Raw genomic sequence first — 27,835 nt, 5'->3', positions numbered from 1 at the left:
TCATAAGGAAAAGTAATACAAAATTTGCTACTTTCCTGTGTGCCCAGAACGGTGTTTAATTCCATGTTGATAACTAGCTTGTTTGGCTCACAATAGCAAGCATCCAAAAGAATTTATAGGGAATTCCCTGGTGGTCCACTGGTTAGGACTCCATGCTTTCAATGCCAAGGGCCCGGGTTCAATCCCTGGTCGGAGAACTAAGATCTCACATGGCAAAATAAATAAATAAAAAGAATTTATATTTTCTCATGCCTGCTTGTCTAGTAATATAATGCTATAATTGTTCAGTATATCAAAGAGGAAACTTCTTTAAAATATTTTAGGTCTTTATCCAGGTTAAGGTACTTGATCCTTTGATTCCATAAATAATTCTCCTATGTCATTTCTGTCTTCAGAAATCTGCATGTTGATCTCCATTAGCATCTGATTTAAACTTCTCATTCAGTTGTCCCATTCTACTTTATTCTTCCCTACTTCTGCAGGTCCTCAGCTCTGGTCAGAATACATAGCTTTCCATCTCTTCTCTCTACTTCTGAAACTTTACCATTTAAATTAGAATTGCCATCCTTTCTCCTGTCAGTAGGATTTCTGCCCTTTGTGTATATAAAGTCTCAGTCCAATATCCACCTCTTCTAGGAAACCACGTCTAAGTTTCTAACTAAGCTAAAAACCTTAATTTTTTCTGCCATGTGACATTTTATTTTAAATAATTATTTATTATATATAGTAGCATATATGCATATGCATATACAAATACACATATGATTCTCCAAGCCTCTGCTCCTTTCCCTCATCAACTTACTGATCAGCTATAAAACACTTAGCCCAGCATCAGTACTAGTCTCCAAATCAGCAAGAAATGCCTGGGTCTGATCATATTGTTGGGCCCTTCAAGAACAGGGTGACTCTGAAGCTCTTGTAGGGACAAATCAATCACTCACACATTTGCTTAAGCACAATTGATATATGCTAAAAAAGAAAATATAGTATTTTTTAAAATTTCTCCTAAAATATTGGACTTTTGTATATTTAGGAGTAGAAATAAACTAATAACGTGAAAAATATTTGTGACATTTTTAAATTTCACTTTACTATATTTCATACCTATCGTTAGATTGGATATGATAGATATATTGTTTTTACCCATCGTATTAGTTTCCTATTGCTACTGTAATAAATTACCACAAACCTAGTGGTTTAAAACAACACAGGTTTATTCTCTTACTGTTTTGAAAGTCAGAAGTCCTAAAATCAAGATGTCAACAAGGCTGCATTTCTTCTGGAAGCTCTAGGGAAGAATCCATTTTCTTGCCTTTCCCAGTGTCTGGAGGCTGCCTGCATTCTTTGGCTTGTAGCCCCTTCTTTCGTCTTCAAGCATTTCACTCCTATCTTTTGTTTCTGTCATCCTTTCTCCTTCTGCCCTTGATCTTCTTGACTTCCCTTTATAAGCACCCTTGTCATTACATTGGGCTCTCCCAGACAATCCAAAATAATCTTCCCATTTCAAGATCCTTAATTTAATCACATCCACATAGTCGCTTTTGTCATGTAAGGTAGCAGAGTCACAGGTTCTAGGGATTAGGATGTGGATGTCTTTGGGAACCATTATTCTGTCTACATCACCCATCAAAGAAGAATATCGCCTGCTTGCTGAAGACTCTGGCTCTCCATCGCTTATAAAACTGTCAAGGCTCCTCCACCTGGCACTTACAAACTCTCCAGGATTGCACCCCTAGCTGCTTCCCCAGGTTCATCTCCCTTGACCCACCCAGCCTTCATCACTCTAGTCACAGGCCAGCAGAGTCTTGGCCATCCCCCAACCTTCTGGACTGTCCTGTCTTTATGTTCATGCTTTTTCCTCCGCCAGGAATTCTCTCATCTTTCTCGATATTCACTTCTCAAGACCTAATTCAAATCCTATGCCTTTCTCAGCACTTGCCCCCAAGCAGAATTAGTCTACACACACACACACACACACACACACACACACACACACACACGCACCCTTAGGGCCTCACTAAGGGTGTGTTTATTGCACACTGACTCTTAGAAAAACTTGTGTCTTCTCCCCCATTAGATTGGAAGCTCCTATAGGACAAAACTGTGTCTTATTTATTTTTTTGCATTGAATATAATTGGTAACTAATACTTGTTTGTGAATATAATTCATATATAAATTTTTTAAAATTTATAAATTTCAAAAGTGACAAATATAATTAGGGACTTTTTTGGTAGCATTTCTTTATTAATACTTACTATGCCTTCTCTGTAGGTGCTACTGTTGTTTTGCGGTCCAAATTTTCAGCCAGTCAGTTTTGGGATGACTGCAGAAAATATAACGTCACTGTCATTCAGTATATCGGTGAACTGCTTCGGTATTTATGCAACTCTCCCCAGGTAACACTCCCCATGTTTCATTATCTTTTCGAAATGCATAAGATGGGAATTCAAGTCACTTTGGGTCATGCTAGGTTTCAGCTGCTTCTCATATATCGGTTTTCAGTTTACACAACAGTTACTTTTCATGATAAAAAGCCTGGCACCACACCTACCACAGGGGATTTACCAGATGGCAGCTGCTGTAATAACATTATTATTCCCTACCTTTGTACCTGTTTTCACATCTGACCCTCTGCCTAGCATATCCTCTGCTTCTTTCTCTACCTGTTTAAACCCTACTCACGGTCAAAGCCCAGTTCAAATGATACCTCATATGTTAAACTTATTTGGGTCACCCCAACAAAAGTCATTGCTCCCTTCCCCTACCTCATTTGTTTACTCCTCCTTTGTGGCCCTTGTCAGATTGCAGGTGTTTGTCTTCACGCCTCCCATCCTCCCTAGGCTGTAAAATCTTCGATGGCAGGGACCACATCTTATCTCCCTGCCCTCTCATACCACAGGCATGCAGGAAACTTTTACTTAATGTTGCTTAATGAATAAACCCCCATATGGCTTTGAAACCATCTGACAAAATCTGTTACCAAGCTTAGAACAGATGTCCCAAAGGTAAGTAACTCCAAGGGCTTTGGATCTGCCCTATTTGCAGATATCCAGATATCTTGAAGGGGTTGTTTGAAAGAGTTCCTTCTGCCCAGTCCCTCAGCTCTCATCAGAGAAGGCAGCCTGCCTGGGGACCAGATGAAGGTTTCTCAACAGTGGCACTGCTAATATTTGTGGCCAATTTACTTTTTGCTGTATGGACTTATCCCATGCACTATAGGATGTATAGTAGCATCTTTGGCCTTTACCCAGGACATGCCAGTGGTACCCTCCCCATCCCCCCAGGTCATGATAATCAAAATGTCTTCAGACATTGCCAGATGTCCCCTGGCAGGCAAAATCAACCCCAGATGAGAACCACTAGACTATATAATGCAGTAAACTCACAAGATTCTACTTTCTTTAATCCTTTCACTCATCATAAGAAAACAAACTCAACGGATCACTAAGTTGATCAATTGCTATTTATAAGAAACTGTTATGTTCAATTTATATAAAACCTACCTCAGAGATATTGCAGATTCAGTTCCAGACCACCACAGTAAAGCAAATATCACAATAAATCAAGTCACGTGAATTTTTTGGTTTCCCAGTGCACATAAAGTTATGTTTATACTATACCGTAGTTTGTTAAGTGTGCAATAGCATTATATCTTTAAAATGCAGTGTACATACCTTAATTTTAAAATACTTTATTACTAAAAATGTTAACGATCATCTGACAATGCCAGTTTGCCAAAAACCTTCAATTTGTAAAAAAAAAATAATGCAGTATCTGCAAAGTACAATAAAGCGAGGTATGCCTGTAACAGAAGCAGTGTAACATAAAGAATTATAAGATGCTCTTGCCTTAGTTATTTCTCTCCTCACTTCATTCAGTCTCTGCCCACATGTCACCTCATAAAAGAGACCCCTCCTACAAATTCTCAAACATACCACCCTACCCCTTACCATGCATCTCGTGGGTTACTGCTTTTCGTGGCACTGTCACTTCTGACACAGTGCATGTTCATATGACTGTTATCTTTCTCCTCCAGTTAAATGAAAGCTCCATGCACCAGGAGCTTTGTTGATTGCCAGATCCCCAGCACCGAGATCTGTATCTGGCACATCCTATGTGTCAACAGATTTTGCTGAATGAACCTCTAAATTCTTGCCCCTGAAAGATGTATAACTGACTTGAGGGAAGTAATGTGTTCCCCCAAGATGTTTGTGCTTAGCACATATTATTCTGATTCAGGGGGTACATTCAACAGATTTATGAGGGTCATAATTAGCTGTAAGCTGGGTGAGGACCTTTCCCATAGCACGGGGTGAATCTTGAGGACATTATGTTAAGTGAAATAGCCAATCACAAAAAGAAAAACAGTGTATGATTCCACTTATATGAGGTACTTAAAGTATTCAAAATCATAGAGACAGAAAGTAGAATAGTGGCTGCTTAGGGCTGCAGGGAAGGGGGGAATAGGGAGGTTAATGGGTATGGAGTTTCCATTTTACAAGATGAAAGGAGTTATGGATATGGATGATTGTGATGGTTGCATAACATTATGAATGTATTTAATACCACTGAACTGTACAGATAAAATAGTTGAGAGTAAATTTTACGTTGTATGTATTTTACCACAATTAAAAAAATCACAATAGGAGACCCAGGTTCTATGAATTTAAAGGGAGCTTAAAGAAAGATTGTATTAAAAGAACTTCTCAGAAGTGGATACAGACAATCTTGCAGTCTGCGGAATGGAAACCACAATCACAGAAAGTTAAACAAAATGAAAAGGCAGAGGATTATGTCCCAGATGAATGAACAAGATAAAACCCCAGAAAAACAACTAAGTGAAGTGGAGATAGGCAAACTTCCAGAAAAAGAATTCAGAATAATGATAGTGAAGATGATCCAGGATCTCAGAAGAATGGAGGCAAGGATCAAGAAGATGCAAGAAACATTTAACAAAGACCTAGATGAACTAAAGAACAACCAAACAGAGATGAACAATACAATAACTGAAATGAAAAATACACTAGAAGGAATCAATAGCAAGAATAACTGAGGCAGAAGAACAGATAAGTGACCTGGAAGACAGAATGGTGGAAATCACTGCTGTGGAACAGAATAAAGAAAAAAAAGAAAAGAAATGAAGACAGCCTAAGAGACCTCTGGGACATTAAATGCACCAACATTTGCATTATAGGGGTTCCAGAAGGAGAAGAGATAGAGAAAGGACCTGAGAAAATATTTGAAGAGATAACTGCTGAAAACTTCCCTAACATGGGATACAAAACAGTCGCCCAAGTCCAGGAGGTACAGAGAGTCCCAGGCAGGATAAACCCAAGGAGGAACATGCCGAGAGACATAGTAATCAAACTGACAAAAATTAAAGACAAAGAAAAAATATTAAAAGCAACAAGGAAAAAATGACAACATACAAGGGAACTCCCATAAGGTTAACAGCTGATTTCTCAGCAGAAACACTGCAGACCAGAAGGGAGTGGCATGATATATTTAAAGTGATGAAAGGGAAGAATCTACAACCAAGAATAGTCTACCCAGCCAGGCTCTCATTCACACTTGATGGAGAAATCAAAAGCTTTACAAACAAACCAAAGCTGAAGAATTCAGCACCACCAGACGAGCTTTGCAACAAATGCTAAAGGAACTCCTCTAGGTGAGAAAGAGACCAGCAACTTAAAACAACCTTGTACATATATAGACTGCTATATCAAAACCTCATGGGAACAGCAAACCCAAAAACTACAATAGATATAAACACAACACTAAAGATGGTCATCAAACCATAAGAGAAGAGAACTAAAGAGGAAGGGAAGAAAAAAGACCTACAAAAACAAACCCAAAACAATTAAGAAAATGGCAATAGGAACATACATATCAATAATTACCTTACATGTAAATGGATTAAATGCTCCAACCAAAAGACACAGACTGGCTGAATGGATACAAAAACAAGACCTGTATATTTGCTGTCTACAAAAGACCCACTTCAGACCTAGAGACATATACAGACTGAAAGTGAAGGGATGAAAGAAGGTATTCCATGCAAATGGAAATCACAAGAAAGAGGGAGTAGCAATACTCATATCAGACAAAATATACTTTAAAAAAAGATTGTTATAAGAGACAAAGAAGGTCACTAGATAATGATCAAGAGATCAATCCAAGAAGAAGTTATAACAAGTCTAAATATATGTGGACCCAACATAGGAGCGCCTCAATATATAAGGCAAATACTAACAGCCATAAAGGGAGAAATTAACACAGTAGTTGTGGGGAACTTTAACACCCCACTTTCATCAATGGACAGATCACCCAGACAGAAAATCAATAACAAAACACAGGCCTTAAATGACACATTGGACCAGATGGACTTAATTGAAATTTATAGAGTTCTATCCCAAAGCAGCAGAATACACATTCTTCTCAAGTGCACAAGGATCGTTCTCCAGGACTGACCACGTGCTGGGCCACCAAGTGAGCCTTGGTAAATTTAAGAAAATTTAAATCATATCAAGCATCTTTTCCAGCCACAATGCTATAGATTAGAAATAAACTACAAAGAAAAAAAAACTGTAAAAAACACAAACACTTAATTGTGTTTGGAGGCTAAACAATATGCTACTAAACAATCAATGGATCACTGAAGAAATCAAAGAAGAAATCAAAAAATACCTAGAGACAAATGAAAATGAAAGCACAACAATTCAAAACCTATGGGATGCAGCAAAAGCGGTTCTAAGAGGGAAGTTTATAGCAATACAATCTTACCTCAGGAAACAAGAAACATCTCAAATAAACAACCTAACTTTACACTTAAAGAAACTAGAGAAAGAAGAACAAACAAAACTTAAAGTTAGTAGAAGGAAAGAAATCAAAGATCAGAGCAGAAATAACAGAAATAGAGATAAAGAAAGAAAACGATAGCAAAGATCAATGAAACTAAAAGCTGGTTCTTTGAAAAGATAAACAAAATTGATAAACCTTTAGCCAGACTCATCAAGAAAAAAAGGGAGAGGATTCAAATCAATAAAATTGGAAATGAAAAAGGAGAAGTTACAACTGACACCACAGAAATAGAAAGGATCATAAGAGACTACTACAAGCAACTGTATGCCAATAAAATGGACAATCTGGAAGAAATGGACAAATTCTTAGAAAGGTACAATCTCCCAAGACTGAACCAGGAAGAAATAGAAAATATGAAACAGACCAATCACAAGTACTGAAATTGAAATTGATTTTAAAACTCCCAACAAATAAAAGTCCAGGACCTGATGCCTTCACAGGCAAGTTCTATCAAACATTTAGAGAAGAGCTAACACTTATGCATCTGAAACTGTTCCAAAAAATTGCAGAGGAAGGAAAACTCCCAAACTCATTCTGAGGCCACCATCACCCTGATATGAAAACCAGACAAAGATACCACAAAAAAAGAAAATTACAGGCCAAAGTCACTGATGAACATAAGCACAAAAATCCTTAGCAAAATACTAGCAATCCAAATCCAACAATACATTAAAAGGATCATACACCATGATCAAGTGGAATTTATCCCAGGGATACAAGGAAATCAATCAGTGTGATACATCACATCAACAAATTGAAGAATAAAAACCATATGATCATCTCAATAGATGCAGAAAAATCTTTTGACAAAATTGAGCACCCTTTTATGATAAAGACTCTCCAGAAAGTGGACATACAGGAAACCTACCTCAACATAATAAAAGCCATATACAACAAACCTACAGCTAACATCATACTCAACGGTGAAAAGCTGAAAGCATTGCCTCTAAGATCAGGTACAAAACAAGGATGTCCACTCTCACCACTTTTATTCAACATAATGTTGGAAGTCCTAGCTCCAGCAATCAGAGAAGAAAAAGAAATAAAAGGAATCCAAATTGGAAAAGAAGTTAAACTGTCACTCTTTGCAGATGACATGATTCTATACATAGAAAATCCCAAAGATGCTACCAGAAAACTACTAGAGTTCATCAATGAATTTGGTAAAGTTGCTGGTTACAAAATTAATGCACAGAAATCTGTTGCATTTCTATACACTAACAACAAAAGATGAGAAAGAGAAATTCAAGAAACAATCCTATTTACCATCACATCAAAAAGAATAAAATACCTAGGAATAAACCTACCTAAGGAGACAAAAGACCTGTACTCTGAAAACTATAGTAAGACACTGATGAAAGAAATCGAAGACGACACAAACAGATGGAAGGATATACCATGTTCTTGGTTTGGAAGAATCAATATTGTCAAAATGACTTTACTATCGAAGGCAATCTACAGATTCTATGTAATCTCTATCAAATTACCAATGGCATCTCTCACAGAACTGGAACAAAAAATCTTAAAATTTGGGTTTGGAAGGGGAAATAAGATAGACCAGAACCCTGAAATAGCTGAATAGACTCAGCTCACCTCCCTTATGTTGTCTGTCTTCCCTCCAAAATTAGGTAACCTCTGTGGTTCTTTCCCAGCCTAAAATGTCTGTCTCCGCACCACCTCCATTCAGATAGAAAACAGAATGGAGGGGGGACTTCCCTGGTGGTCCAGTGGTTAAGACTTCATCTTCCAATGCAGGGGATGTGGGTTTGATCCCTGGTTGGGGAACTAAGATCCCACATGCCACGTGGCCAAAAAACCAAAACATAAAACAGAAGCAATGTTTTAACAAATTCAATAAAGACTTTAAAAATGGTCCACATCAAAAAAATCTTTAAAAAAAAGAAAACAGAATGGAGGGGTGTGTAGCAGCACAGAGTAGAGAGTGGCCAGTTTGTCCAGGACAGGGGTAGACCAGGGGAAAGAGGGACAGAGGGTAGAATCAGGGTAGGTTTGCCAGAGAGGTGAGTTTTGAAGGGTGCAGAAAAGTTTTCCAGCCATGCCGGGAAAGAAGGGCTAATGATTAGCTGGAACAGCATGGCAGAGCAGTGGAATAAAGCACCTGCCATATTGGGAACTGCAAGCAGCATGGCAGGAGGCGAGACTGATTGGCTGGGCCAGGTAACAAGAGTTTTACTGTTCTGAGACTCAAGTGTGAATGTGATGATGCACCACAAAACGGCCTGAGAGTGATGTGGGAGGTGGTTTTTAAAGACAATCCCTTTGGGTACAGTGGGAAGATACACTAGACACAGAAAGCCCTCTTCTGTAAAACGAAGAGGTTGAATTTCACCCTTTTACTCCTGTCAATGGGTGCTTTCTTTTCTCCTCAGGGAGTCAAGCAGAAGTATAGCATATTAGTTGTTAAGGACATGGACTGAGGAATTTTTCTAAGGTGGTGAACAGCTTCTGCCCTTTCACCCCTTGGAAGTCTTCCCCAAAACGAGGAGGACGAGAAAAAGCCACACAAGCTCTATCATCCTAGAAACTAAGAGACATTGCAACCAGGAACTACATAGTACAGAGATCTGAAAGATGAAGGTCATTGCCATAGCAGGGCTGAGAGGGGTGAAACTTGAGAGGCAATTACCAACAAGAAGGAAGCTGATTGACTCCCTAAAGCCTGAGAAATTGGAGGTACCAAATACAACTGAAGTTTGGATGAGGTACCAGGCTTGAAAACAGGAGAATTTTTGAAAGTCTGTGTATGAAACAGCTATACCTACTGCTCCCATATCCCACTTCTGTAGGAGACAGGAGGCTTATTCTCTGGAGAAGAGCTAGAGAAGCTTTGAACTCAAGGATCCCAAGAGCAGAGGAGGGCAGCGGTGAGGCACTGAGAGCAGAGATTGAGTAACTGTTTACTTACTGACCAGGGATACCCCAGCTCCCTTCCCCTGCCCAGCTTCCAGAACTCCAGTAGTCAGTTTATGCTTGCAGGCAAGAGAGCAGAGGAGGGTTATGCTTCAGAAGAACTAAACATTCTCAGAAAAGAAACTGGACATTGGCTCACTGCCCCATTACCAGACAGTGCAGCCAACCTGGCAACAGCCCCTACCTACCACACAAAATGGCTCAAACATCTTTTTGTTGCTTTACTTCTAAATATGAACAGATACCAAAGGAAAGCCTCCAACAGGAAAGATCATTTTCTAAAAAGAAGAAAAAGCAGCATCAACTCAAAGAGCAGGAGAAGACTTCCAGAAATCAATAATAATATTCTTAGAAATATTAGAGATTTTATACCCATTAAACAAAAATAGTATGCTATCAAAAAACAAAACAGAGTAAGACCTCCTGAAAGATAAAAATACGATTTAAAAATTACTTAATCCATAGAAAGTTTGGAAGATAAAGTTGAGAAATCTTACAGAAAATTGGAGGAAAGACAAAGTGATGGACATGAGAAGAGACAAAATAAAAAAATTAGAGGATCAATCCAAAATATCCAATATCTGATTAATAGGAAATAGGGAAAAGGATAGTGAAAATGGAGAGGAAATTATTAAAGAAATAATACAATAAAACTTCCCAAAACTGAAAGACAGATTGAAAGGGCTAATTGAGTACCTAATAAAATGAGTGGAATTTTTTTTTAATTCTTAAAATATACTATGATGATATTTAAGACTATCAAAAAAAGAGAGAGAGGGACTTCCCTGGTGGCACAGTGGTTAAGAATCCACCTGCCAGTGCAGGGGACACGGGTTCAATCCCAGGTCCCGGAAGATCCCACATGCCGCGGAGCAACCAAGCCCGTGCACCACAACTACTGAGCCTGCGCTCTAGAGCCCACGAGCCACAACTACTGAGTCCACGGGCCACAACTACTGAAGCCCATGTGCCTAGAGCCCGTGCTCCACAACAGGAGAAGCCACCACACTGAGAAGCCCACGCACCGCAATAAAGAGTAGCCCCCACTTGCCACAACTAGAAGAAGCCTGCATGCAGCAATGAAGACCCCACGCAGCCAAAAATAAAATTATTTAATTGATTAAAATGATTGCCTATTTAGAAAAAAGAGAAACAGAGAAGATTCTATAAGAATAACAGTTGACTTGCCAACAGAAACACTCAAGCTGGTAGCTACAGGGAGCAGTGCCTTCAAAATTCTAAGTAAACACTATTACCTATACAGAATTTCATATCCAACCAAATTATCAATCAAGTATAAAATAAGAATATTTTCAGACATTCAAAGTCTAAAAAAAATCTTACCTCCTGTATATCCTCCTTTAGGAAGTTCCTATAGAAAGTATTCCACCCAAATAGGAGAGTAAAAAAAGAAAAAGGAAGATACAAGATCCAGGAAATAGAGGCAAAGGGTATCCCCAGGCCTGGAAAACAACTCATCCAGATTGGAGCAAAAGGATAAAAGGAAGAAAAATGGAATAAAGGAAATTATATCATCTGATAGAAGGAGGAACATTGTATTTAGATGCTTTTGGAGGGTAAGGAAAGAACTACAAACAGAAACTAAGAAAATGAAGCAAAGGGACAGGGAGGAAATTAATCCCAGGAAAAACAAACATTTGTTCAAGAATTTGTTCATAGTATATTATACTTAGTTCATCAGTGGTGGATTAGGGGCAAAGTAATGTGAGCACTGAATATTGATTTAACCAAAAATTGTGATATCGAAAAATTGGGAGAGAGCTTAATCCCCATCCAGCACAATAGGAAATCATTAAGTAATGTCTAAAGTGATTAATCAAAAGATAGTGGTAAAAGCATTTAATTTAGAAATATGCAGGTGAGAAGAAACAGCTACAGGGGTTAAACATGTCTGCCTCTGGGTGGTAGGCTGAAGGCAAAGGATGAGGACAGATAAGTGGAATAACATTTCTTCATGTAAGTCTTTCAGTACTATTTGGTTCTTAAACTCTGTGTGTGTGTCGCTTTTTTTTTGACTAAGGAAAGGAGTGCTCTCCAAAGTCACGTAGATTTGGATTTGAATTTGGGGACAACTGTGTTTCTACCTGTGTGATCTTGGGCAAATTATTTTAAACTTCTCAAAGCTCCGTTTCCTCAATTGTAATATGAGGCAAATACTTGATTACCTCTCACATTTCAGTAGGGCTCCTTAGAACCTTAAGATAATGCGGGGCAATTGCCTGGTGCATAGCAAAGCCCTCAGTAAAATTCTTCTGCTTCCTCTGATTACCTGGTGCCCCGCACCCTCTCTGGACACCCTGATCTCTCACCCTTCATCAGTTATTCAATCCATGGTGGATTAAAATCCCCCAGGTGTGTCTGCATGTTGCACCTCACCTCTAATGTAGAATAGAATGTTCGATCTTTGTTAAAGAAAAATGAGGTGACCCTTGACCTTTGGGAAGTGGCTTTGGTGGTGAGGAAATACTGTTTCTTCTTTTGGAGAAACACCAGTACTCTCAGGCCCTGGTGAGCAAAAGCTTAGATGAGAACCAGACATCTCTGAAGCCTCCAGGGCCTCTTGGTTTGTGTCCACAAACATTTCTAGCCTACAGCCTTAATCCCTTCTGCTGGTGTAATAAGATCCCTCAGTTTATGATGAAAACTAAGCTGATGGCACTGTGACTGTGAGCCCAGCTACCTGGCACCCGCAGGTGACAGCTGCACCTCTGAGGCTGGCCCGCTTCCCACATCTCCAGAGCACTGCTGCCTGCTGCACCGTAAACCCTGCCCTGGTGCTGATGTCCCGGCCATTAACTGTTTGAACAAGGAAGTTGAGGGTTTCCTGGTGGAGGTTATTTCTTCTTTTACTGCAGGAATTGCACTATATGCAAAGCACAGGTCCAGGCACGGTGGATGATAGAGAGAGAGATTAGGCCTCAAAGGAGCTTACAGTCTAATGGGAGAGATAAATGTTCACCACCCATTAGACAAGGAAATGAACTAAGAGGGTGATTGTGGGCTGCATATAGAAGAAGTAAGGTCTCCGGTCTACACACTGGAATGCTACTTTGGAGCTTCTCACGCAGGCCTGGGACCAAGTCAACCCCAGGTCAGGTGATTATTTTCAAGCAAAAGTAAGTATTCCACAAATATTTGTGATGGTTTATTCTCAGAGTGGCAGTGAGGGACAGCAGTGTGGCGGGCAAGGGTAGCCTCTGGAAAGCTGACAATCCTTGCTGAGGAGAGTAGTACCTTATGGACAGGATGACCCTATAAACCACTATCCAGGGGGCTTCCCTGGTGGCACAGTGGTTGAGAGTCTGCCTGCCGATGCAGGGGACATGGGTTCATGCCCCAGTCCAGGAAGATCCCACATGCCGCGGAGCGGCTGGGCCCGTGAGCCATGGCCGCTGAGCCTGCGCGTCCGGAGCTTGTGCTCCGCAACGGGAGAGGCCACAACAGTGAGAGGCCCACCTACCACACACACAAAAAAAACCAACAGAAAAACACTATCCAAACAGGGACATTTGAGAATTAAAGGAGTGTCATTAATAAGCACATCAGGACAACAGGTGTAAACTAGGATCGGCCCTGGCAAACCAGATATATAGTCTCCTGACTTAAAAGTACTTGATAATTAGAAAAGGGAATCGATTCAGTGACTTAGGGACCGATAGAGCTGATGAAGAGAATAGGTTCCCACTCAGCCAGAACAAATAAGTTCATGCAGGTTCAGAAGGCTTCTCAGGTAAGTCTCCTCAACACCCTGGTTAAGAAACATTGGGACAACACACCTAGTCTCTCTCTCTCTACACATTTCCTCCTCAAAAAGACGGCACAAGGGGCCCAGTTTTAACTAGTGAAAGGTATCATCCACCTCTCTGGTTAGGACTCCTGAAAGAACCTCACCACCTGAGGTTTGACCAAGGAGCTACTTAAAAATTAAATGCATACATGCTGCTCCACGGGCTCCTTGGCTTCTCTCACTTGGAAACCAATTCAAGGTTTGTTTGGTTTGGTTTCTAACTGCCATATCAAAGGTCCACCCCTTGTCAGAGAACTGCCAGCCTCTCTCTGCAAACGTTTTTTTTCAAAAAGGATCTCGTATTCCAAAATCACTTCACAGTGATGTCACAGAGTAGGAAATAAGGTACAAAATACTCCTTAGAACATTTGCTCTTTTAAGCAAGTTGCTGTTCAGTCAAAGAAATTCACATTTGATAGGAGAGGAGAATCCTAGTTACCTGGTACTTCTACCCCACTCCGTCCTATTTTCTGTTAGAGTAGACGTCATCAAGTTACAGATTTTGCAAGTTAAAATTATACTTATTTACCTGTCCCTCCCTCCAGGCTGTGATCTCCTGACATCACATCAAATGCCTTATTAATATAAAATATCATTAAAATTACCCAAGGTTTGGACATATTTGTAGGGCCTCATAAATGGAAAGCAGACCAGCCCTCATCCCCCTCTCTTGCTCATACAAGCTCTGCTTTCAGTTCTTATACCCAAAACAGCCTTTCCTTTGTGATTTTTATTTATAGCAAAGCATATTCCTCCCAGGCCACCTCAGGCAACTGGGAGCCAGCTTCCTCTCTCTCTTCCCCTTCCCATCCCATCAAAACAGTTTCATTGTGCTGGTTCAGCTCTACCTGCTCTTGTGACCACTGGGTCTATCTGTTAGACGAACGCATGATCAAGAGTCTTCTCCCCAGTCCCGCCAGGCCCTCACATGAATTCTCTTGAATGACTGTAGAAAATGATTCTCTCTTTTTGCCTGGACTGTGTTCCCATTTTCTTCGTCACAGTCAAGTGAAGATTATCACTTCAGATTGTGTCAGTCTCTGACAGACCTCTCCCATGGGGCCTTTCCTTTCTGGCAATTCACTGAGATCCACCAGCCTCATCAAGAAAACAATCAACACATGACTTAAGCTTTAGATTGGATGTGGGTTAAATGCTGGCATCACTTAGTTCTGTCAAGTGACAAATCAAAATGGGAAAATCGGCGGAGATCACCTTCCTCCCCACAGATACACCAGAAATACATCTACGCGTGGAACAACTCCTACGGAGCACCTACTGAACGCTGGCAGAAGACCTCAGACCTCCCAAAAGGCAAGGAACCCCCCACGTACCTGGTTAGGGCAAAAGAAAAAACTAAACAGAGACAAAAGGATAGGGACGGGTCCTGCACCAGCGGGAGAGAGCTGTGAAGGAGGAAAAGTGTCCACACACTAGGAAGCCCCTTCGCGGGTGGAGACTTCGGGAGGCGGAGTGGGGGAGCTTGGGAGCCGCGGAGGAGAGCACAGCAACAGGGGTGCGGAGGGCAAAGCGGACAGATTCCAGCGCAGAGGATCGGGCCGACCGGAACTCACCAGCCGAGAGGCTTTTCTGCTCGCCCGCCGGGGCGGGCGGGACTGGGAGCTGAGGCTCCGGCTTTTGTCGGAGCGCCGGGAGAGGACTGAGGTTGGCGGCGTGAACACAGCCTGCAGGGCGTTAGTGCACCGCGGCTAGCCGGGAGAGAGGCCGGGGAAAAGTCTGGACCTGCCGAAGAGGCAAGAGACTTTTACGTCCCTCTTTGTTTCCTGGTGCACGAGGAGAGGGGATTAAGAACGCTGCTTGAGAGAGCTCCAGGGACGGGCGCGAGCCGCGGCTAAAAGTGCGGAGCCCAGAGACAGACATGAGACGCTAAGGCCGCTGCTGCCGCCACCAGGAGGCCTGTGTGCGAACACAGGTCACTAGCCACACGCCCTTCCGGGGAGCCTGTGCAGCCCGCCACTGCCAGGGTCCCGGGATCCAGGGACAACTCGCCCGGGAGATCGCACGGCGCGCCTCAGGCTGCAACGTCACGCCGGCCTCTGCCGCTGCAGGCCCGCCCCACACTCCGTGACCCTCCCTACCCCCCGGCCTGAGTGAGCCAGAGCCTCCGAATCAGCGGCTCCTTTAACCCCGTCCTGTCTGAGCAAAGAACAGACGCCCTCCGGCGACCTACACGCACAGGCGGGGCCAAATCCAAAGCTGAGCCCCTGGGAGCTGTGAGAACAAAGAAGAGAAAGGGAAATCTCTCCCAGCAGCCTCAGAAGCAGCGGATTAAAGCTCCACAATCAACTTGATATACCCTGCATCTGTGGAATACCTGAATAGTCAACGAATCATCCCAAATTAAGGAGCCCTGTGGATGAAAGGCTCTTGGTGCTGCAGCCAGGAGTCAGTGCTGTGCCTCTGAGGTGGGAGAGCCAACTTCAGGACACTGGTCCACAAGAGGCCTCCCAGCTGCACATAATATCAAACAGCAAAAATCTCCGAGAGATCTCCATCTCAACGCCAGCACCCAGCTTCACTCAACGACCAGCAAGCTACAGTGCTGGACATCCTATGCCAAACAACTAGCAAGACAGGAACACAACCCCACCCATTAGCAGAGAGGCTGCCCAAAATCATAATAAGTCTACAGACACCCCAAAACACACCACCAGACGTGGACCTGCCCACCAGAAAGACAAGATCCAGCCTCATCCACCAGAACACAGGCACTAGTACCCTCCACCAGGAAGCCGACACAACCCACTGAACCAACCTTAGCCACTGGGGACAGACACAAAAAACAACAGGAACTACGAACCTTCAGCCTGCAAAAAAGGAGACCACAAACACAGTAAGATAAGCAAAATGAAAAGACAGAGAAACACACAGCAGATGAAGGAGCAAGATAAAAACCCACCAGACCTAACAAATGAAGAGGAAATAGGCAGCCTACCTGAAAAAGAATTCAGAATAATGATAGTAAGGTTGATCCGAAATCTTGGAGATAGAATGGACAAAATGCAAGAATCAGTTAACAAGGACCTAGAAGAACTAAAGATGAAACAGGCAACGATGAACAACACAATAAATGAAATTAAAAGTACTCTAGATGGGATCAATAGCAGAATAACTGAGGCAGAAGAACGGATAAGTGACCTGGAAGATAAAATAGTGGAAATAACTACTGCAGAGCAGAATAAAGAAAAAAGAATGAAAAGAACTGAGGACAGTCTCAGAGACCTCTGGGACAACATTAAACGCACCAACATTCGAATTATAGGGGTTCCAGAAGAAGAAGAGAAAAAGAAAGGGACTGAGAAAATATTTGAAGAGATTATAGTTGAAAACTTCCCTAATATGGGAAAGGAAATAATCAAGTCCAGGAAGCACAGAGAGTCCCATACAGGATAAATCCAAGGAGAAATACGCCAAGACACATATTAATCAAACTGTCAAAAATTAAATACAAAGAAAACATATTAAAAGCAGCAAGGGAAAAACAACAAATAACACACAAGGGAATCCCCATAAGGTTAACAGCTGATCTTTCAGCAGAAACTCTGCAAGCCAGAAGGGAGTGGCAGGACATATTGAAAGTGTTGAAGGAGAAAAACCTGCAACCAAGATTACTCTACCCAGCAAGGATCTCATTCAGATTTGATGGAGAAATTAAAACCTTTACAGACAAGCAAAAGCTGAGAGAGTTCAGCACCACCAAACCAGCTCTACAACAACTGCTAAAGGAACTTCTCTAGGCAAGAAACACAAAAGAAGGAAAAGACCTACAATAACAAACCCCAAACAATTAAGAAAATGGGAATGGGAACACACATATCGATAATTACCTTAAATGTAAATGGACTAAATGCTCCCACCAAAAGACACAGATTGGCTGAATGGATACAAAAACAAGACCCATATATTTGCTGTCTACAAGAGACCCACTTCAGACCTAGAGACACATACAGACTGAAAATAACTAGATCACGGCTTTTAAAACCCATGGTCTCCAGTTGTGATGCGCCTGGGAAGATACCACTTGACTGATCATCCTGACCTGACCTAAGTGGACAGCTGCTAGAACAAAGGATCGGACACCAAGAAGTTTGCAACAACTAACCACACCTCTCCCTCACCTTGCCTTTAAAAGTGCTTTGCTGAAACCCTTCCAGGAGTTCAGGGCTTTTTGGTTATGAGCCACCCTTTCTCCCTGCATGGCCCTGCAATAAATCTTTCTCTGCTCCAAAAAAAAAAAAAAAAAAAAAAAAAAAAATTTCAATCTGACAGGTTTTTTAAGATGGAATGGACAGTGGGACCCAAAAGATTAAAAACCTCTACTCTAAGAAAACTTTATGTTTACCAGCGGCATTGGAAGACTAGAAGAGAACTGGGGGTTTGGGGCTTTAAGCCACAGTTATAAAAGGCTTTTAGAAGCAGCAATCTAGCAATAACAATTCTGTGAACTTTCTGGAACCAGTACCTGAGACCCAGGTGGAAGAGCCCTGCCCTGGACCCCACATGTCACAAACATACCTAAAATGAACTTATTAAATAACACACAGGCACCTCTGATACTTGGAATCCAGTGCATATTGCTGGCACAATTGTGACTCATAAACATCCATTCCTGGAAATAACACCATTTAGTCCCCAAGGAAGTAATTCTCCACATCTTTTGCCCTACGTCCACAATACAAAAGCCAACTGAATACAAATACCATGGAATACAGTTTATGGTGCGGTTGACATAGGAGAAAGAACTTGCTTTGGAATGTGGGGAGGATTTGAGTAGCAGAGACAGATAAGAGAAAAGACAAAATAATTAACTTGTCAAATTCTTCCTCTCATTGTGAATGCAATAGCTTTTGGCCTAATGAAGTATCTTCCCTAGTGCCAAGTATCCATTTTCTTGCTTCTCTCAGGACACCAGAGATACTCACAAATTAAAGTAAAATTTCAAACAGTTGAACATAGTAGCTGAGGAACATTTTACAATACTGAACACTTTTATATTATTTTTCAAATTGTGTGTATGTAGGTGTAGACATAGCATACATGAAGTGTGATACAAACTCTACATTAGCAAAATGGACGTGTTATACTAGAATTGCAGATAGTTTGATTTTCATAAAAATATGTAATAAGGTTTCATTAAATTTTCAAAAATTAAATTTAAAAACTTTAAAAAAAAAAGTAATTTATCATGTTTTTGCAGCAATCACGTTGATCTCGCTTATCATTTAAGGCTTAATGATGATTAAGTGTACTTAGAAAATTCAGGAAGGCTTTGAGAAATGGACCTTACCTTTTTGTTATGTGTTCAAAAAGACCCTATGGTAAACAATTTAAACACTAGCAATTGTTTTCTCCTCTGGTCAGGTTCCCAAAGCATTTGTTTTCTAACAAATATGGTAAAAATATAAACATTTCCATTATGAGATACTTAGGGATAGATGTAAATTGGGCATATTTCAGATTTCTAATAAGTTTAGGGATCCTGTTTCAGACAGGGAAATTGAGGCCAAAGAATATTATTTCCCTCATTTTAGAAATGAGCAATCCAAGGCTAAGAGTAGTAAGTAGCTTAGGCCATATCTGTTGGAGCAGGGAATTTAATCTGGCCCTTTGGAGCTACAGGCCAGGGAGATTTTAACTAAGAGGTTGAACAGGGATGGAACTGGGATGGAATGGTTTCTCCCGGTCAAAACAACAAATTATCTCACAAAGGAGGCTTCCAACCTGGATACCTCAATTTAATGATTAGTGAACAAGAGGCTTTTCCCTGAAAAATATCTTTTAAGATTATTATTATTCATCTTATGTTTAATAAACATTTAAGAAATTCTTACTATCCTTAAGATAAAATAGAACAAGATAAAATGCCTGCTTTCAAGAAGATGGTAAATTAGGAGTCCTGTGATATGCACAGTGCAATTAGGAAACCAGGTAGAAAGCAAAAAGGACCTTGAGAGAGTTCCAGAGAAGTAGAGTGCCCCATTCTGGGGAATTCTACCATTATTTCCTTCTGGGTTGAGTGAAGTTTTTCTGGAGGAAGCAGCATGGATCTGCACACATAGATGTGAAGAGGTTCAAGTCTGCCTGATCTGAGGGGCAGAGAACTGGAGCAAGGCACATATAAAAGAAATGATGAGTAGGTCTGTTTGTCTGCAGAGGACTAAAAGAAATTAAGCCTGAAGAGAGGCACTGAAGCCAAATTTAGTATGGCTTTGAAAGCGAAGATAAGAAAATGGAAAGTCATTGAGGAATTTTACCTGGGAAGAAGTGTCAACTAAAAGTATTAATATATACAGTGGATAAAGAACAAGGTCCTACTGTATAGCACAGGGAACTATATTCAATATCCTCTGATAAACGATAATGGAAAAGAGTATGATAAAAATGTATATATATGTATAACTGAAACACTTTGTTGTACAGCAGAAATTACCACACTGTAAATCAACTATACTTTAATAAAATAAATTTTTTTAAAAATTCAAAAAAAAAAAAAAAAAAAAACAAAATGGGAAAATCCAAGCCTTTCAACTATTAAATCAGAGTTCCCACTGTCGGCCCATACTGTGAGTGTTGGTAGGCGGGGGGAGGTGTAATATGTGTGGATGACAGAAAAGGCATGCACTAAGGTCAGCTCATAACCAACATAAATATGTAGAAACGTAAAGGCCACTATTAATATGTAAGTACAGGCTCCAAAGATGTTTCAGCTTGGTCTCTTCTTCGTCCCGCTACAGAAACCAAACGATCGTGACCATAAAGTGAGAATGGCATTGGGAAATGGCTTGCGAGGAGATGTGTGGAGAGAATTCATCAAGAGATTTGGGGACATTCACATTTATGAGTTCTATGCTTCCACTGAAGGCAATATCGGATTTATGAATTACACGAGAAAAGTCGGTGCTGTTGGAAGAGTAAACTACCTACTGAGAGTAAGTACATTGAAAAATGAGGGCAGCCAGCTTTCAGCACATGGAGATTTCTTAAAAGCTACGTCATGATGATGTTATCATCAGAATCCCATGCAGTCTCAGAGCCATGGCCCATTCATATCACCAAGAGGGGTTTTGCTCAGGCTCTGTGACAATGACCTAAAAATGACAGGGTCCTCGAATTTTAAAATATTAATTTCTATTAATAACAACCCATTATGCCTTTGCCATCTGCAACTTGTGTGAAGTCTTCTAATGCCATTTATACTTGTATTTGTTAAAACACCTGAAGGTTACCAGTTCTGTATGTTTACTATACACCGTGAAATGTGGTACTTCCCTTTCATCACACTGTACGTTACCACCACCAGGGGAATTTTTTATACATATAGGTGCAGGGCCCCCACCCCCTGAGCTTTGGATTCAATTGTTCTGAGGGGGGGCCCAGGCATCAGTGTTTTCTTAAAGCTGTTCAGCCAGGGTTAAGAACCACTCCTTCAAGATAACCAGGGTGCATCCGAGTTGTAGGATCTTGTAAACATTTGTTTTCACCTAGTAACTACACCAGAAAGATATTTCTTATGTGTAAGCCAGCTCTCACAGCATTCTCTTTTCCCTCTCATTTTATTGCCTCACCTCCAGACAATCTCTTTGCCTTTTATTGTGCTCGAGCAGTCAGTCTTCCAGATGACCACCTATTCTGCAAAATTCCAGAAATATTCAGCAAATGCTGAACCTTCACTTGCTTGAGCAGTCATTACTGTGGTTATGCCTTGGGCAGCTCATCCTGCCTGGGCATGAAACAGCCACACCAGAGCTCCCAGGCAACCTGTGCCCCCGGGGACTGACCAAAGTACAGAGGACAATAGTCCATGTGCATAAGAGATCTGGCCCAAGAGATCAAATTCCACTACCATCACAGACTAGCCCAAGGTCATGCCCTTTGTGTTCCTTAGGCCTCAACTTCAGAATCTATAAAAGAGACAGAAAGAGAAAATTTAGAGCCTAGTGCCTGGCCCAAACTCAGTGTAATAAGGGAAGAGAGTTCTTGAAAGGATTACATTAAATAGGATATAACCCAATGCCTGTCATATAATAGCCTTGAAGAGTTATTAGTTGTAAAGTTTATTACTGTTCCATTCCTTGTATTCTGGCCTGATCTCCAGGCATTCCCAAGTCCAAGGAACCTCTCTAACAACAGCTAAACCTACACTACACATGTCCCTCCACTGTGCTCCACACCTGCGCCATCCAATACAGTAGCCACTAGCTACATGTAGCTATTTAAATTATGTAAACTTTTAATCAGTTCTTCATTCACCCTGGCCACATTTCAAGTGCTCAGTAGCCACATGTGTTTAGTGATGACCACGTTGAGTAGTACAGTTATAGGACATTTCCATCATCACAGAAAATTCTACTGGGCAGCACTACTACAGACTGAGAATCAATTTCCTACTCCCCACTGGAATCGCTGCTGAGAGGGTTAATCTTCTCTAGTTAGCATCAGGCCAACCTGAACCACCCCAAACCTTGGATACCCAGGCTAAATGCAGTTCACAACAAGAGAGGGCAGAAAGCTGAGCTGAGGCCTGGTGCAAGCTATCTATGTTGTCACTACTAACCCTCAGAAAACGTGAGTTGCAGGGAAACTTTCATTTCAAACTAAACCTGAGGACCCGAGAAATTGATGCTGTATATTACTAGTTCTTTGCTTCTCATCCATTGATTGCCATGTTTTATTGTCAGTTTTTCTACTTTAAACAAAACCATATATTTTAACTAGAAAAAAAGGAAGACGATGACCCTGCATTTGATGAGTAAAAAAGCATTACTTACCAACCCAAATTTTTTTACATTCTTGCAAATAAACAAGTTCTACATTTGTTGACTATGAATGCTATTTGGTTTCTAATGGTTAACTGCTACTACCAAAGCATATGATTGGTTAATTTATCATACAGATTTGAAAACAAATTTGAAATGGACATAGTAATCATGGTTAATAATTAAATCTAAACACTGTCACATTTGTATTTTGCTGCCAATATAGAAAATAGTATACTTATTGCTCTTACTGAATTAAATTTAAATTCTTATGCCCTTGAATTATAGTAACATGAAATGTGGTGGAATTTTAATAATTTTATAGCCATGGGCATGAAACAAAGTATACCATTATATCATTGAATCTTAAACGTATGGGAGAACATGTCCCTGGAATGCGAAACATCTAACAGTAGTGGATTAAGGTTAAACAAGACTTTTTTATAACATTTTTATTGGAGTATAATTGCTTTACAATTGTGTGTTAGTTTCTGCTTTATAACAAAGTGAATCAGTTATACATAAATACATATCCTCATATCTCTTCCCTCCTGCGTCTCCCTCTATCCCACCCTCCCGATCCCACCCTTCAAGCTGGTCACAAAGCACTGAGCTGATCTCCCTGTGCTATGTGACTGCTTCCCACTAGCTATCTATTTTACATTTGGTAGTACATATATGTCCATATATATACTACCACTCTCTCACTTTGTCCCAGCTTACCCTTCCCCCTCCAGTGTCCTCAAGTCCATTCTCTAGTAGGTCTGCGTCTTTATTCACGTCATGCCACTAGGTTCTTCATGACCATTTTTTTTTTCTTTTTTAGATTCCATATATGTTAGCATACGGTATTTGTTTTTCTCTTTCTGACTTACTTCACTCTGCATGACAGACTCTAGGTACATCCATCTCACTAGAAATAACTCAATTTTGTTTCTTTTTATGGCTGAGTAATATTCCATTGTATATATGTGCCACATCTTCTTTATCCATTCATCTGTTGATGGACACTTAGGTTGCTTCCATGTGCTGGCTATTGTAAATAGAGCTGCAATGAACATTGTGATACATGACTGTTTTTGAATTATGGTTTTCTCAGGGTATATGCCCAGTAGTGGGATTGCTGGGTCGTATGGTAGTTCTATTTTTAGTTTTTTAAGGAACCTCCATTGGCTGTATCAATTTACCACCAACAGTGCAAGAGGGTTCCCTTTTCTCCACACCCTCTCCAGCATTTATTGTTGGTAGATTTTTTAATGATGGCCATTCTGACTGGTGTGAGGTGATACCTCATTGAACTTTTGATTTGCATTTCTCTGATGATTAGTGATGTTGAGCATCCTTTCGTGTGTTTGTTCGCTATCTGTATATCTTCTTTAGAGAAATGTTTATTTAGGTCTTCTGCCCATTTTTGGATTGGGTTGTTTGTTTTTCTGATATTGAGCTGCATGAGCTGCTTGTAAATTATTGAGATTAATCTTTTGTCAGTTGCTTCATTTGCAAATATTTTCTCCCATTCTGAGGGTTGTCTTTTCACCTTGTTTATGTTTCCTTTACAGTGCAAAAGCTTTTAAGTTTCATTAGGTCCCATTTGTTTATTTTTGGTTTTATTTCCATTTCTCTAGGAGGTGGGTCAAAAAGGATCTTGCTGTGATTGTTGTCAGAGTGTTCTGCCTATCTTTTCCTCTAAGAGTTTTATAGTGTCTGGCCTTACATTTAGGTCTTTAATCCATTTTGAGTTTATTTTTGTGTATGGTGTTAGGGAGTGTTCTAATTTCATTCTTTTACATGTAGCTATCCAGTTTTCCCAGCACCACTTATTGAAGAGGCTGTCATTTCTCCATTGTATACTCTTGCCTCCTTTGTCAAAAATAAGGTGATCATATGTTTGTGGGTTTATCTCTGGGCCTTCAATCCTGTTCCATTGATCTATATTTCTGTTTTTGTGCCAGTACCATATTGTCTTGATTACTTTAGCTTTGTAGTATAATCTGAAGTCCAGGAGCCTGATTTGTCCAGCTCCGTTTTTCTTTCTCAAGATTGCTTTGGCTATTCAGGGTCTTTTGTGTTTCCATACAAACTGTGAAAGTTTTTGCTCTAGTTCTGTGAAAAATACCATTTGTAATTTGATAGGGATTGCATTGAATCTGTAGACTGCTTTGGGTAGTATAGTCATTTCCACAGTGTTGAATCTTCCAATCCAAGAAAATATATCTCTCCATCTGTTTGTATCATCTTTAATTTCTTTCATCAGTGTCTTATAATTTTCTGCATACAGGTCTTTTGTCTCCTTAGGTAGGTTTATTCCCAGCTATTTTATTCTTTTTGTTGCAATGGTAAATAGGAGTGTTTTCTTAATTTCTCTTTCAGATTTTTCATCATTAGTGTATAGGAATGCCAGAGATTTCTGTGCATTAATTTTGTATCCTGCAAATTTACCAAATTCATTGATTAGCTCTGGTAGTTTTCTGGTCGCATCTTTAGGATTTTCTATGTATAGTATCACGTCATCTGCAAACAGTGACAGTTTTACTTCTTCTTTTCTGATTTGGATTCCTTTTATTTCTTTTTCTTCTCTGATTGCTGTGGCTAAAACTTCCAAAACTATGTTGAATAATAGTTGTGAGAGTGGGCAACCTTGTCTTGTTCCTAATCTTAGCAGAAATGGTCTTAGTTTTTCACCATTGAGAATGATGTTGGCTGTGGGTTTGTCATATATGGCCTTTATTATGTTGAGGAAAGTTCCCTCTATGCCTACTTTCTGGAGAGTTTTTATCATAAATGGGGGTTGAATTTTGTCAAAAGCTTTTTCTGCATCTATTGAGATGATCATATGGTTTTTATCCTTCAATTTGTTAATATGGAGTATCAGACTGATTGATTAGCATATATTGAAGAATCCTTGCATTCCTGGGATAAACCCCACTTGATCATAGTGTATGACCCTTTTAATGTGCTGTTGAATTCTCTTTCCTAGTATTTTGTTCAGGATTTTTGCATCTATGTTCATCAGTGATATTGGCCTGTAATTTTCTTTCTTTGTGACATCTTTGTCTGGTTTTGGTATCAGGGTGATGGTGGCCTCATAGAATGAGCTTGGGATTGTTCCTCCATCTGCTATATCTTGGATGAGTTTGAGAAGGATAGGTGTTAGCTCTTCTCTAAATGTTTGATAGAATTCTCCTGTGAAGCCATCTGGTCCTGAGCTTTTGTTTGTTGGAAGATTTTTAATCACAGTTTCAATTTCAGTGCTTGTGATTGGTCTGCTTATATATTCTATTTCTTCCTGGTTCAGTCTCGGAAGGTTGTGCTTTTCTAAGAATTTTTCCATTTCTTCCAGGTCGTCCATTTTATTGGCATAGAGTTGCTTGTAGTAATCTCTCATGATCCTTTGTATTTCTGCAGTGTCAGTTGTTACTTCTTCTTTTTTCTTTTCTAATTCTATTGATTTGAGTCTTCTCCCTTTTTTTCTTGATGAGTCTGGCTAATGGTTTATTAATTTTGTTTACCTTCTCAAAGAACCAGCTTGTAGTTTTATTTGCTATCATTGCCTTCATTTCTTTTTCATTTATTTCTGACCTGATCTTTATGATTTATTTCCTTCTGCTAACTTTTGGGGGTTTTTGCTCTTCTTTCTCTAATTGCTTTAGGTGTAAGGTTAGGTTGTTTATTTGAGATGTTTCTTGTTTCTTGAGGTAGGATTGTATTGCTATAAACTTCCTTCTTAGAACTGCTTTTGCTGCATCCCACAGGTTTTGCGTCATCGTGTTTTCATTGTCATTTGTTTTTAGGTATTTTTTGTTTTCCTCTTTAATTTCGTCAGTGATCTCTTGGTTATTAAGTGGTGTACTGTTTAGCCTCCATGTATTTTTATTTTTTACAGAATTTTTCCTATAATTGATATCTAGTCTCATAGCATTGTGGTTGGAAAAGATACTTGATACAATTTCGATTTTTTTAAATTTACCAAGGCTTGATTTGTGACCCAAGATGTGATCGATCCTGGAGAATGTTCCATGAGCACTTGAGAAGAAAGTGTATTCTGTTGTTTTTGGATGGAGTGTCCTACAAATATCAATTAAGCCCATCTTGTTTAATGTATCATTTAAAGCTTGTGTTTCCTTATTTATTTTTATTTTGAATGATCTGTCCATTGGTGCAAGTGGGGTGTTAAAGTCCCCTACGGATGGTGTTACCATCGATTTCCCCTTTTATGGCTGTTAGTATTTGCCTTATGTATTGAGGTGCTCCTATGTTGGGTGCATAAATATTTACAATTGTTATATCTTCTTCTTGGATTGATCCCTTGATCATTATGTAGTGTCCTTCTTTGTCTCTTCTAATAGTCTTTGTTTAAAAGTCTATTTTGTCTGATATGAGAATTGCTACTCCAGTTTTCTTTTGATTTCCATTTGCATGGAATATCTTTTTCCATCCCCTCACTTTCAGCCTGTTTGTGTCCCTAGGTCTGAAGTGGGTCTCTTGTAGACAGCATATATACAGGTCTTGTTTTTGTATCCATTCAGCCAGTCTATGTCTTTTGGTTAGAACATTTAATCCATTTACATGTAAGGTAATTATCGATATGTATGTCCCTATTACCATTTTAATTGTTTTGGGTTTGTTATTATAGGTCTTTTCCTTCTCTTGTGTTTCCTGCCTAGGGAAGTTCCTTTAGCATTTGTTGTAGAGCTGGTTTGGTGGTGCTGAATTCTCTTAGCTTTTGCTTGTATGTAAAGATTTTAATTTCTCTGTTGAATCTGAATGAGACCCTTGCTAGGGAGCGTAATCTTGGTTGTAGGCTTTTCCCTTTCATCACTTTAAATATGTTCTGCCACTCCCTTCTGGCTTGCAGGGTTTCTGCTGAAAGATCGGCTGTTAACCTTATGGGGATTCCCTTGTATGTTATTTGTTGTTTTTCCTTTGCTGCTTTTAATATTTTTTCTTTGTATTTAATTTTTGACAGTTTGATTAATATGTGTCTTGGCATGTTTCTCATTGGATTTATCCTGTATGGGACTCTCTGTGCTTCCTGGACTTGGGTGGCTATTTCCTTTCTCATATTAGGGAAGTTTTCAACTATAATCCCTTCAAATATTTCTCAGTCCCTTTCTTTTTCTCTTCTTCTGGGACCCCTATAATTCAAATGTTGGTGTGTTTAATGTTGTCCCAGAGGTCTCTGATACTGTTTTCAATTCTTTTCATTCTTTTTTCTTTATTCTGCCCTGCAGTAATTATTTCCACTATTTTATCTTCCAGGTCACTTGTCCGTTCTTCTGCCTCAGTTATTCTGCTATTGATTCCTTCTAGAGAATTTTTAATTTCATTTATTGTGTTGTTCATCATTGTTTGTTTGCTCTTTACTTCTTCTAGGTCCTTTTTAAACGTTTCCTGTATTTTCTCCATTCTATTTCCAAGATTTTGGATCATCTTTACTATCACGACTCTGAATTCTTT

At 39.9% G+C, this 27,835-nt stretch overlaps 1 protein-coding gene across 1 annotated transcript in view; it reads left to right on the top strand.

The window, feature by feature from the left end:
- The window catches only part of SLC27A2 (solute carrier family 27 member 2), a 60,242-nt gene that overhangs the window by 21,317 nt on the left and 11,090 nt on the right, over nucleotides 1-27,835 (top strand). The window contains exons 4-5 of the mRNA XM_004281286.3: nucleotides 2,273-2,397; nucleotides 20,357-20,551. Of these exons, the coding sequence (XP_004281334.1) occupies nucleotides 2,273-2,397; nucleotides 20,357-20,551 (320 nt within the window). The remainder of the gene's footprint in view (nucleotides 1-2,272; nucleotides 2,398-20,356; nucleotides 20,552-27,835) is intronic.

The sequence above is a fragment of the Orcinus orca genome, chromosome 2, assembly GCF_937001465.1.
Source record: "Orcinus orca chromosome 2, mOrcOrc1.1, whole genome shotgun sequence".
NCBI classification, from domain to species: Eukaryota; Metazoa; Chordata; class Mammalia; order Artiodactyla; family Delphinidae; genus Orcinus; species Orcinus orca.
The sequence above is the reverse complement of the archived record's forward strand: the minus strand, read 5'-3'. Positions and strand labels throughout refer to the sequence as shown.